This window comes from Apus apus, chromosome 22, assembly GCF_020740795.1.
Source record: "Apus apus isolate bApuApu2 chromosome 22, bApuApu2.pri.cur, whole genome shotgun sequence".
NCBI classification, from domain to species: Eukaryota; Metazoa; Chordata; class Aves; order Apodiformes; family Apodidae; genus Apus; species Apus apus.
This window is the reverse complement of record NC_067303.1, coordinates 6,074,620-6,086,541: the sequence shown is the minus strand read 5'-3', so window position 1 is coordinate 6,086,541 and position 11,922 is coordinate 6,074,620. Positions and strand designations below refer to the sequence as shown.

Genomic DNA, 11,922 nt, shown 5'->3' with positions numbered 1-11,922 from the left:
CAGTGTTCTTGCTGCCAGGCACATCCATCATCTTGCAGAATTTCAAGCATCACTGCTAAGAAAAACATCTTCAAAGTGATATCAGAGTAAAAATGTCACACCAAGGGAGAGCTGTCTGCCTATGCCTCATCCTTCTTTAATGTTATGCCTTCGACAGCCCAACAACAGCTAAACAGCTCGGGTCTCAGCAAGAGATTTCCAGGCTGTGTAAGAATGAGGATTATGACATTTTAATTAGCAGCGAAGCTTCCGACTTGCTACAAACACCCTTCTTGTGTGAGGCTGAGCACCAGGAGCACGGTTTCTGCAGCACAGCATGGGGCACCAGCAGTGGCCAAGTCCTTAACTCCCCACCAGAGCCCCAGGCAGGGCTGTGGTCCCTGGGACTGGTGCTGATGGGGCCTTTCCACAGAGAAACCCCTCGTGTGGGTCAGGCTGATGATCATCTTAACCTTTACCACAACAGCAAAGCAGAACAGGCCTCACACTAACTTTTTCAGCAGCTTCTTCCTTCTCCCTCTCCCTGCCTTGAGCCCTGTGGTTTCTCCTCTCAGCTTCCCTGCAGATGCCCAGAAGTCAGGAGGCTGGCTGGGCCACCAGTGCCCCTGGCACCCCCTTGGTCTGGACCTCAGAGGAGGGATGTTCACTGCTCAGCCCTGGGCACCCCCTGGAGCAGCTGCCTGCCCTGCTGCAGCTAAGCAAAGAGAAATTGCACTTGTTTCAAAATACTCCTGTTAAACAAGGAGGCTGGGGCACCTCATGGCAGTGCCTGGCTGCAGGGTGTGAAGGGAACCCTTCTGTGAGCAAAGTTTGCTTCCATTGCAAGTGTTACTATGAAGGAATCCTTCCCAAGAGCGTGTGTGGGGGTGTCAGGCAGACACCCATGCCCAGTTCTGGGATCACGTGTAATGCAGTGTGCCTGTGGCATGCCACAGAATCCATGGAGCTGTCTAGAACATCAGCAAGATGTATGCACAGGTCGTCTTTTTCACTCCCTTGTGACACACACACACATCACAACCAGAAGGTATTAGCCAGTCCTGCCATCTGCATAACGTGAGTGATAAAATCATCCTGAAAGCCAAGCTCATCTCAAGGCAGAGAGAAGCACAGAGAGCAGACAGAACAGGAACTGTATCATTTCAGAGAGCTCAACAATCAGGACTAGTTTCAGGGCATTAAATTGCAGGCTTTCCCTGATTAATGAGAATTGGGTAACCCCACCCAGGCATTCCTGAGTGTGAAAGGTTTGTTGGAGGAGAGGAGCATTTGGAGTCCCTTGGCACTTAGTCTTCAGGTAGCTGCCTTCTCTGAACTCCTTGGGCACTAACTTAATGAGAAGGTGTCATTATCCTTCCCCTCGTCCACTTCAAGTGATGAGTAAGAAAAGGCACCAGCAGCAGAACAACCTCTTTCAAAAGTCTGCCTTCTGTCCATGCCCTGCACTGGGGACAGGGCACACTGAGCAGCAATCATTGGGAAACAGCTCTGGGTTTTAGAGCCAGGCTTCAAAGCTAAACAGATGGTTTCAGCTCCTTGGCAGGGAAATACTATAATGGCTAAAAAAAGGAATGGGAGCCACATGGAGGAAGTGATACTCCCCCAACATCTAAAGGGCAATTCTGCAGATACTCTCACTGCATAGAGCTCCATTCTTACTGGAGTGAACATCAGTGAACCAGAAAAGCAGCCCCTGGCCCTTCCCAGTTCATGATCATGGCTTTGTGACACATTCGACTGGTCAAATAGCAAAAGGAAAATAAAAGCATGAGAGGTGACTAAGATTTTTAATAGCAGGCACTGTCATTACAATCATCCCTCCTGGTCTTTTATTTAGAGTAATCCACAGAGCTGCAGAGGGTTAAAGCCAATCCAAGGAAAAGCAGAGCTGTGTCAAACACTGAGAGGCAGTTGTGACTCACACATCACAACAGCACTTAGTCCTCATGGAGGCATTTTAACCCCGACATCCTGCTCTGCCCTGATCACACCAAACACCAGCTTTTCCTGGACAAGAAGCATTTCTCAGACACATCCAGCCTAAAAGAAGCCACTGAACAGAAGCTCCCTGAACTAGAGTGTTTGTAGTTGGGCAGAGCTGGAAAGGAGCTCCCTTCCCAATGCCATTCACCCTTGGTACCAGGAGCTAAAGAGCCAGCACATTTCTGAATGAATAGCAAAGCACTAAACCAGCACTGCAACACCACCAGACAACAACTACTGATGTTCAGCTAGAGGAGACAGTCTCCAGCACAATTATATTTATTTTTCAGCCCAAGCTCAGCTACTGGAGCTTTACCAGATGCCTATTCAGATCTAGTAAGTCTGTTTGTCTGGACACTCCCCTGCCCATTGTCTCGCTGTAGGAAGCAAATTACATGTTTGCATGATTGCTTTGGCTTGCTTGCTGGGACCTGAAGGGCACTGCACACACAAATGGGCTTCTCTCTTTTTCCATCTACTGAGGATAAAAAGCAGTATTTGCTAAAGCAATGGCTCCCTGCTACTCATGTCCATCAGGAAAGCTGCATCTTTTCCCCTGAAGAGCTGTGGATAATTTGTTTACATTGCAGCATCTTTCCAGATGAAACAATGAAAGCAAGTCATAATCCCAGCCATATTTTGGAAGTGCTTAGCAAATCATGGCAGGATTGATGTAAGCTGCACAGAAGTGCTGCTTACTGTGACAAAAGAATCAAACCTATGGTCTCCAGAGAAGTAATCAAGTTGTAGAACATCCTCCTGATGGATACCAATAATTATTTCCCAGCAGAGACACAACTTAAACCTTCACCTGAAAACAGCCAGTTCTCTTGTGCATTACAAGCCTCCTTTGCTCTCCAGCCAGCAAACTGAGTGACCTGCCCTGCTACCAAACTTACTGTCGAGCCATTTCCCTGCTTCTTCACCTCAAAAACAACCCCCACAAACAGGACCATAAGAATAGGATGCATTTTTCATAAAGCCTGTTCTACTCACCCACAGCAGCATATTTTCAGCAGAAAAACCCCCTGAATTCAGGCAGTTGAATTCAGCAGCTTAAGCACTGCTTTCCAGAAGACTCCATCTCCTCAGAGACCACAGGAAGGCTCCTAGAGACTGGCCATTTAAAGCCAACAAATACCACAGCTGACTGTTATAAACCCCACCTGTCCCTTGGCACAGGGTAACCACCTGCTAACTACCCCAGGTGCTCAGCACTCTTGAAAAAACCAGGCAGCTCCAAGAATCTGGGGTAACCCAAATCAAACCCTGCTTTTCTAAGTAGAAACTCTTTTAACCCACCCAGGAAACTCCCACAGCAGCGTTTTTTGAGTCAAGGCTGCAGGTTACTGGTGGCCCTCAAGGCAGGGAACAGAGTTCAGAGCTGCACCCACTTTTTGGCTTATCCTTAGAGGCATCTTTCTCATGGCAGCCCCAAGTGTTTAAAGGCTGAAGTGTGGAGATGATCAATAAGTAACCTGAACAGCTAGGGAAAAAGCTCTTGGCTCTGAAGGGATAGAGTGGAATAATTCTAGAATTTCTTTTCTCTCTATTGCATCCATTTAGATACTTTCTACTAGTGATTTTTCTTCCTTCCTTGTTTTATTTTATTCTGTTACAAAAAATGAGATGTCAGGAAACCTGACACATTGCTGCACCATATGCTTAGTGTCTATTTCCAGCAGCAGGTGAGATTCTCATGATTCAATTCCCACTGGTGTCGAGCCCATTTTACACCAATCTGCTCCGTAGGAAAACATGGAATAAAAGCAATAAAATCTGTGTATAATACAGGTTGCTGTGCACAGTTTCAGCAGTGCCCATATGAACAGGGAGTACATATATCCATTTCCATCCCTGCCCAGTAAATATTAAAACAGTAAAGCATTGGCTAAAGCATCACCAAGCTAAAATGTTCTGGAAGCTTGGTCAGACTCTGGAAAATAATTTGTCAGTTTCCTTCTGCAGTTCCATTTTCCTTTAGTCTTTTAGTGTTCACGCTTAGAAACTTTCATTAAAAAATAAAAACAAAAAGAAGCATTTTCCTGCAGTCAGCAGGGGACAGGATACGGTGGGTTAAGGCACAGCAGCTGACGCTGGAAAACTCAAGTCATAAATGCCAGACTTGATGAACCTACAAATCTGTCCTTCCTGGAACCAATTTGGGTCTTGAAGTCTTAGCCTCATTCCCCAGAGTCCTGCTCCCCAACTTGCTCACTGAGGAGTCCTTGCTTTGAAGCAGCGTGATGACGTTTTCTCTCTGGTGTCTGATGGCCAGCTGGAGGGCTGTGCAGCCAGTGGCATCTTCCACGTCCAGCAGAGCTCCAGCCTTGATCAGGGTCTTTATAATGGCCATATTGCCCTTGAGGACAGCGAGGTGCAAGGGTGTCCAGCCCACCTTGTTCTTAGCATTGACATCTGCCCTGCACTCCAGAAGGTTGATGACAGTCAAAAAAGAGCCCCTCAGGACTGCGAAATGGAGGGGGGCCCACTCTGACTTCTCGGGGAGGTTGGGGTCTGCCCCACACCTCAGCAGCTCACAGACCACTGGCTCCTCACTGTAGCGAGTCGCCAGGTGAAGAGGTGTCCAGTCCATGCTGCCCCTGGCATTCAGCCTGGCATGGCTGTCCTTCAGCAGGTGGATGATTTCGATGTGTCCTTTGAAAGAAGCCAAGTGCAGGGGCGTCCAACCCTTGTCTGTCCTCAGCTCCACGTTGGCTCCGTGCTTGATGAGCTTCTCACAGATGAGATACTTGCCCCTCACCACGGCCAGGTGCAGGGCACTGTAATGGTTCTGATCCAGGCTGTTGACAGATGTCCCATTCTTCAGCAAATAATGGACCACCCTGAACTTCCCCCTCTCCACAGCTACGTGAAGTGGGGTTCTATGGTTCTTCTGCTTTTTCTCCAGGTCTGCTCCTTGACTGGCAAGCAGTTTCACCAGGCTGACATGTCCAAAGCAAGCTGCCACATGGAGGGCAGTTTTCCCATCCACCTCCTGGGTGTTGGGGTCAGCCTGGCGAGACAGCAGGACTCGGGCCACATTCTCAAAGTTGTTCTGTGATGCCAAGTGCAGAGGGGTCCACCCGTCGTGCTCCTGAGCGTTTACCCGAGCCTGGTGGTCCAGCAAGAGGCGCACGATTCTGTCGTCCCCATTCTGAGCAGCAAAGTGAAGGGGTGTCCAGCCATCCTCATCAGGCATATTGATGTCTGCATCGTGCTCTATCAGAACTGAGCAGATCTCAGGTGACCTCTTCTGAACAGCAATAATGAGCGGGGTGTAGCCACAGACTACCTGGCTGTTCACGTTGGCTTTGCAGCTCAGGAGAAACTTCACCTTTTCCACATGTCCCTGGAGCACCATGAGGTGAAGCAACGTGAGGCCGTTTTCGTGGACTCTGCAGATCTCCTCACGCAGGATGTCCTCTGGGCTTTCCACCTCACTGTAAGAAGGTGGGAGATGAACCTCCTGGTGATCAGTTTCTAAAAACAAAATAGGAAAAAGAGAGTTAAGACCAAGTGCAGCAGCTTGGTGGACACCAACGGGAGGGAGAGCATGTGAATCTTCATGTATGAAATGAAACAAAAGGCATTTCAGAGACAGGGAGTATGGAATGAGGCAGGACTGCTTCGTGCAGCCTCCTGAGCAGGGAGACATTTGGCCTCTCCCTCACAGGAACTATATTTGCTCTTTCTTGTATAGTTCATTTTCTGTAACTTAAAAAGTCACCCACGTGGAAACTTTTCTTCAGCCACATCCTTATCCCTGGAGAGTGAGGAAATGGGCTATTTGGTGTAGGTTTCTCCTTCTTAATTTTTAAATTATAAAGAAAGTCCCCTACTTACCACCACTTCTGGTGTCTTGGGGGAAGGTGAACTCTTCTTTATCACTCTCATTTTCAGAAAGGGGAAAAGAAACAAACAAACAAACATAAGACAAAGTTGCTTCTTTGCATTCTGTGATGTTTGCACAGAATTCTTTGCTACTTCTCCAGGATTTTGTATTATCCTTGGAGAGGCAAAACCTCAAAACAGCAACAGTCCTCAACTGCTGCTTCTCCCCAGATGGAGCTTCTAGGTACAGTTACACCCCAGGAGCTGGGCTAAAACTGTGACTAACCTGAAACCTGTTTTGTTGGGGTTTTTTCTCAGTCAGAGAAACACAGGGATTTAAAACGTTTGCTTTTTGGTTTTGTTGGGTTTTTTTTCCTCCTATGAAAGTTGTTTAAACTGAACTGTCCTCAGTTCCATGGAACTAGGAAATGGTGATCTGAGCACACAGGCCAGTGCCACGAGCAGAGCCCCTGTGGTTCTGCCTGTTTGAGCTTCTTTTGATGACTGAAGCCTACACGATAAACCAGCTTCTTCTGAGCCAGTAGAAACAAGGGTCTTCCTCTCAGACTGTCCATCATCTAGCAAACTGGCCAGCTTGCTAAATTGATTTGCAAGTTTCCTAACCCTATAAATGAACGCCAGATGGACAACCTGTGCCAACACACGGTGCAAAGGCTGCTGAGTGTGTTCGCTGATGATGAACAGTGACAAGAGAGGAAACACATTCTCAAGAACTGGTAAGAACAGGGCAAGGAGTCAGTGGAACTTCCTGAGAAATACTGGGAAGCCCTTCTCACCTGTGAGGAGTACTGGGAAGCCTTCCTCACTTGCTGGTTCCCAGAGATGGCTGGCTTGTGGGACATCTTCCTGACGAGGCGCTCGTTCTCTGGATCCACTACGAGGCTTTGTATCAGCGACAGCAGCATGTCTGTTTCTACAGGGATATCTGCCAGAGCAAAAGGACTGTTAGCTGTGCAGACTACCCAGATGTTCAGCACCCAGTCAGCCCTCAAGGCTGTGCAAGTCTTCCACACACCTTCCACATGGGGACGAAGGCAAGAGGGAGAAAGAGGATGTGCTGACAGCAGATGGGTACCAAGCATTTCCCAGGAGTTATACACAAGCTTATCCCCCACTTGCTAATCCATGCAGGTGACCCTTGGCTAATCCATATCACAGTCAGCTACCACACCTGTAAAGCTGGGCCGTTGCTTAGGATCTTGATCCCAACACCTCTTCATCAAGTCAGCCATCTGCTGGCACTCCCCTGGCCAGTCATCACTGATGGGCTCCAGGCAGGGCCTCTTTCCTGCTGCAACCTTGACTATAATGGCCATCATGTTTGCCCCTAAAAAACAGCAAGGTCACAGAGCCCTTCCTCTGTGAAGATGGCTGTAATAAACATTTCATAAGTGCAGAGCATGCAAGAAATATTCATATTTACCTGCATAAGGCTTCTTCTGCATAAGTACCTCCCAAATGACAATTCCAAAGCTGCAGGCAATGAGAGATCATGAGCAATCACTCCCATGTGTACACAAACATGACATTCACTTACTGCCTGCATCTTCTTGAGAAACAGGAAAACTGAAAAAGGAGCTCTGCAGGATGGGAGGACTGCATCCCCCACACCAAAAGGGCAGGATCTCATGAATCATCACACGTGTGTCAGTGAAAGGGCTGGTGTAGTGAACGACTTGGAGCATTTCCTGTCACAGTCAGGCTCTCAGTGCCTTTTATTCACTTTAACCACATTGGGATTTAGAGCCCTTGACTGCTGCAAGTTCACGTGGCCATGCAAACCCCCCCTTTCCTCCTGTCTTGAGTTACTGTGCAGTGTAGTGGCTAAGGAGCTGGCCAATTTCCAGAATGTATCTGTGTGGCTTGTGGAACTGCAAAGCACTGTGACCAAAGGGAAAAAAAGTAGAGTTGAAATCTTTTCTCTACCTGTTACTGACCAAAATAGACAAGAAATATTACAGTTGTTTTAAAATCAATCTAAGCAGTGCCTGCTATGGAAGAGCAAACACTGTTCTGTGCTCTAATCACACTCCTTTTCTGTAATAACTTCCAGCAATCTCACAGGGTGTGGTGGAACTTCAGGCAACACAGTCTGCAGCTCACATGGGACTGGTGCTGCACAGAGATGCACCTGGTGCGAAGAGATCATTCACAGACAATCCCACTCCCCCTCACTCTCCACCACAGAAGCTGGAGCACCCCATGTCACTCCCAGTGTGCTCCCCAGGGACATTCTGCAAGGCAGAAACCCAGAACATGAACAAAAGGAGGGGCTGTGCCAGTCCTTGCTCTGTGCAAGAGCTCGGTGGCTGTGCAAGAGCTCTGAGTGACCTCAGAGCAGAGGGGCAGCCCTTACCTGTACACATCATATTTGATGCCTGGGGGCTTGCTGTTCTGCAGAAACATTTCTGGGGGGATGTAGCTCAAAGTGCCTCTCAAAGCAGAGCTTTCAATATATTGCATTCGGCTGGACTGCTCCATCCATTTGGACAGCCCGAAGTCTGAGATCTGCAAGCAGAGAAAGTCAGAGTCCCCCTAGTAACACTCACACTCCCCCTCCCCTTCTGTTAGTGGGGAGACACCCCTGCCCTTCACGATCAGGGACATGAGGAGCTGAAACTTGGTAAAACCCTGGTAAAATTGTGGTTGGTGCTTTTCACTGGGTCCAGCAGAACAGCAGTTCCCCCCTGAGTTCCCAGTTCTGGCACAGATTGCCTGGACGATCTTGGGAATACCATGTCATTTGTTCACCAGCTGCTTCTGACAAGCCCTGCTGGTCTATCTTCCACTGAGTGTTCCTGAAGAACCTAACTTCTTAGGATTCTGGACTCACTTGGCCAAAAGAACCTCTCTCTTACATGAGAAACACCCAGTCCCTCCACACGCAGCCTTAAGGTCATACCTTGACGTGCATGTTCCCATCCAGGAGGATGTTCCCTGGTTTGAGGTCTAAGTGCAGCAAAGGAGGAGTCATGCTGTGCAGGAAATTCATAGCCAAGCCCATCTCATGGATAACCCGGAATTTGAGCTGCCATGACATTTTGTGAGTGGGGAGAATTTTCTCCAAGGACCCTCTTGCCATGTATTCCATCACTATCCCCAGAGGGCTGTTGCAGATCCCATAGATAGTGACAATGTGCTGGAACTTGATTTTCTCCATCTTGGTTGCCTCTTCCATTAGACAGTTCATACTGGTCCTAGAAGGAAAAAAAAAAAAAAAGAAAGAAAAATTTTAACTAGTGGAACCAAGAAATGGCATCAGTTGATTCACAGGCTGCAGACCTGTATTTATGCCTCCTCTTCTGTCTGTGAGCAGGGTGAAGCTGGTCCCAGAGGGAGTCTAGACATGTCTGTCCATTGTTGCCAACTCTGGCAGCCCTATTTCACTAAATCTTTACGTTTCCCAACCTGCTGAACGGGTTGGGGAGCCCAGAGCAGCCCAGCAGTGAAGTGCCAACACTGCATTTAACAAGCACGTCCTGGGAGTGAATCTGAGCTTGCAACAACGTGATGCCAGGCCACTGATGGCTCTAAACATAGTCCAGATAAGCAAATCTTTCTGCCAGACTTCTCTAGCAGGCTGCCCACGGTAGAATGTGCCCCTGGATTGAGGAATCTCAGGTCTTTCCCACTGTTCATTTGCCCCAGCACTTTGAATGCCCAGTGTGGAGCAGCTAGTGATGTATCAGGGATGTGAGAGGATGGAAGTCACCACATCACTGTCTTCATCCAGAGCTCCTGACGAGACAAACATGGTTTTTACAAGCCCACAGACAGGAGTGCTAAGGACTTTCAAAGGCTCCTCTGAAACTTTTGCCTCCCTTGCCAGACAACTGAACTGCTGAGGCACATGTACTATTAGATATTTTTCCCAAACTCAGATTTTCAGATGTTTTCCAAATCCTGGTGACTGCAGAAATAGTTTAAAAAGGAAACAAAAAACAGACCCCAACGATCTACATTTCTGTTCACAGTCAACCATTCTTCTTCTTTAATCCACATGATTAAATTCACTAGAATTGATACACACAGAAGTAAAACTGATTGACTCTTTTTTTTTTTTTTTCCCTCCAAAAAAAGAGAATGAAATACACACATAACACCTGAAGAGCATAAGAGGACAGTCACTGCCCAAGCTGAACCATCTCCATTGCTGTCAGCCACATGGCAAGAAAAGTCCCACCAGCCTGTGATTTTTTATCAGGCAGGATCCTTCCAGCTCCAACAGAATCAAATGTTAGAATGAATAACTTCACTGGCTCAGCTATTTGTTCATTAGGATTCCCTATTACTGCCTATACCCCAGTTTTTCCACTCCCTTTGGGTACCAAAATCTTGACTTCCCAGAGACAAGCAGCCATGGGAGCATTTCCTTCAGTTTCAGCACCAACCCCCATGAATGGCTCTAACTGACAAGTTTGAGCTGCTGAGCTGGAAGAGACAGCAAAGTTACCTCTCCGTGCTGGAGTCTTGCAGCAGGTATGGGGAGCATTTCACTGCATAAACTGTTCTCCACCTCTTGTGCTTGACTTGGTACACGTGCCCAAAGCCTCCGCTGGCCACTTTAATCCAGTCTTCTTCAAAATCTTCCTTATTAAAGACAGTTAAGCTGCCCAGCTGCTGGTCTCTCTCCGAAGTCATGACAGAAAAGGCAGCCTCGCTGTCTGCCTCCTGCTCAGGTGATAGCAGAGAAGAATAAAGGAGCTCTTCCTACTCCTGACTTGCATGGGGAAGTAGGGAGTTACCCGAGATGTTACTGCCAAGAGGTGGATCCTGTGTGTCACTCTCATTTGGGATGCAGAGGAGCTGAATTAATTAATTCCAGGCCCTCCTGCCAGGCTCCTGTGGGGCAGACTGATAGTTCCAGGAAGGCTTCATGCAGAGAGCAACCCACAAAGCTCCTGTGCAGCATTGCCAGCGTGAGCTGGGTGAGGAAAAGAAGTGGAAAACACTCCAGAAAGATAAAATACAGAGAATAATCCCAGAACTACCATGTGGAGAACACGAGCGTGTGAACCTGACAAAACACCTAAGCAGAAATACAGCAAATATAATAAGCCAGAGTGGTGACCTCAGGGATAATGTACATTATCAAATGCCTGTGAGGGGCAAGGAGGAAACAAGGGAAGACTGAAGAGCTGGTCTGAGCAGTTCAACCATTACCAGCAGCAGCATGCATGCTTTCAGTTGCTTTAAGCCTTGCCTCCCCAGCTGTAAAAAGGGTTCAGTGACATTTGTCTGGGTCTTGTACATGTATGTCTTCCATGACTTAGCACAGGGACTCTTTCTGTAAGTAACTTGATGTTCCACCAGCCCCAAGAGGGACACTGACCCCCGGGGAGCTCTCCACAGCACCATTCACTTTACCCCCTACAAAACCCCTAAACAGAATCACAGAATCATGAAGGTTGGAAGGGACCTTCAAGATCACCAAGTTCCAACCCCCCTGCCATGAGCAGGGAACCCAACCACCAGACCAGGCTGCACAAAACCTGATCCAACCTGGCCTTAAAAACCTCCAGGGATGGGGCATCAACAGCCTCCCTGGGCAGCCCATTCCAGCTCCTCACCACCTTTAGAGTGAGGAATTTCTCCCCTCTCTCAGTTTAAAACCATCACCCCTTGTCCTCTCCCTCCCTGCCCTTGTCCCAAGCCCCTCCCCAGCTTTCCTGGAGCCCCTTCAGGCCCTGGAAGGTGCTCTCAGGTCTCCCTGGAGCCTTCTCTTCTCCAGGCTGAACCCCCCAGCTCTCCCAGCCTGGCTCCAGAGCAGAGCTGCTCCAGCCCTCCCAGCATCTTGGTGGCCTCCTCCGGCCCCTCTCCAACAGCTCCGTATCTCTCTCGTGCCAGAACCCCCCCCCGAACCGGCGTTTCCCCCCGCGGGGCCGGGCGCCCGGGGCTCTGCTGCTCGGGGCTCCCGCCGCTCCCCCCGGGCTGGACCCTCCGCTCCCCCCTCTGCCCGCCCCTGCCCCCCGGGCCCGCTCCCCTGCCCCTCAGGAGGGTCCCGCTGCCCCCCCCTGCACCGGGGGCAGCCCCGGGGGTCCCGCCGGCCCCGCGGGCAGAGGGACGGGGGGGTCGGTCCGTGCC

General features: G+C 49.0%; 1 protein-coding gene across 1 annotated transcript; it reads right to left on the bottom strand.

The window, feature by feature from the left end:
• Positions 1 to 4,117: 4,117 nt before the first annotated feature.
• Positions 4,118 to 10,479, bottom strand: ANKK1 (ankyrin repeat and kinase domain containing 1). The gene is made up of 8 exons (XM_051638511.1): positions 10,292 to 10,479; positions 8,741 to 9,035; positions 8,195 to 8,346; positions 7,262 to 7,311; positions 7,010 to 7,165; positions 6,645 to 6,763; positions 5,830 to 5,875; positions 4,118 to 5,466 (listed from the first exon to the last, which is right to left on the bottom strand). The coding sequence occupies exons 1-8, from the start codon at positions 10,477 to 10,479 to the stop codon at positions 4,118 to 4,120; spliced, it is 2,355 nt and encodes a 784-aa protein (XP_051494471.1).
• Positions 10,480 to 11,922: the final 1,443 nt, after the last annotated feature.

Coding starts and splice junctions, on each gene's coding strand:
- ANKK1 (XM_051638511.1), bottom strand. CDS start 10,479: ATGACTTCGGAGAGAGACCAGCAGCTGGGCAGCTTAACTGTCTTTAAT. Junction 7,312..8,194: donor ATCAAATATGATGTGTACAG/GTAAGGGCTGCC, acceptor CATTGCCTGCAG/CTTTGGAATTGTCATTTGGG. Junction 6,764..7,009: donor GCAACGGCCCAGCTTTACAG/GTGTGGTAGCTG, acceptor TTGCTCTGGCAG/ATATCCCTGTAGAAACAGAC.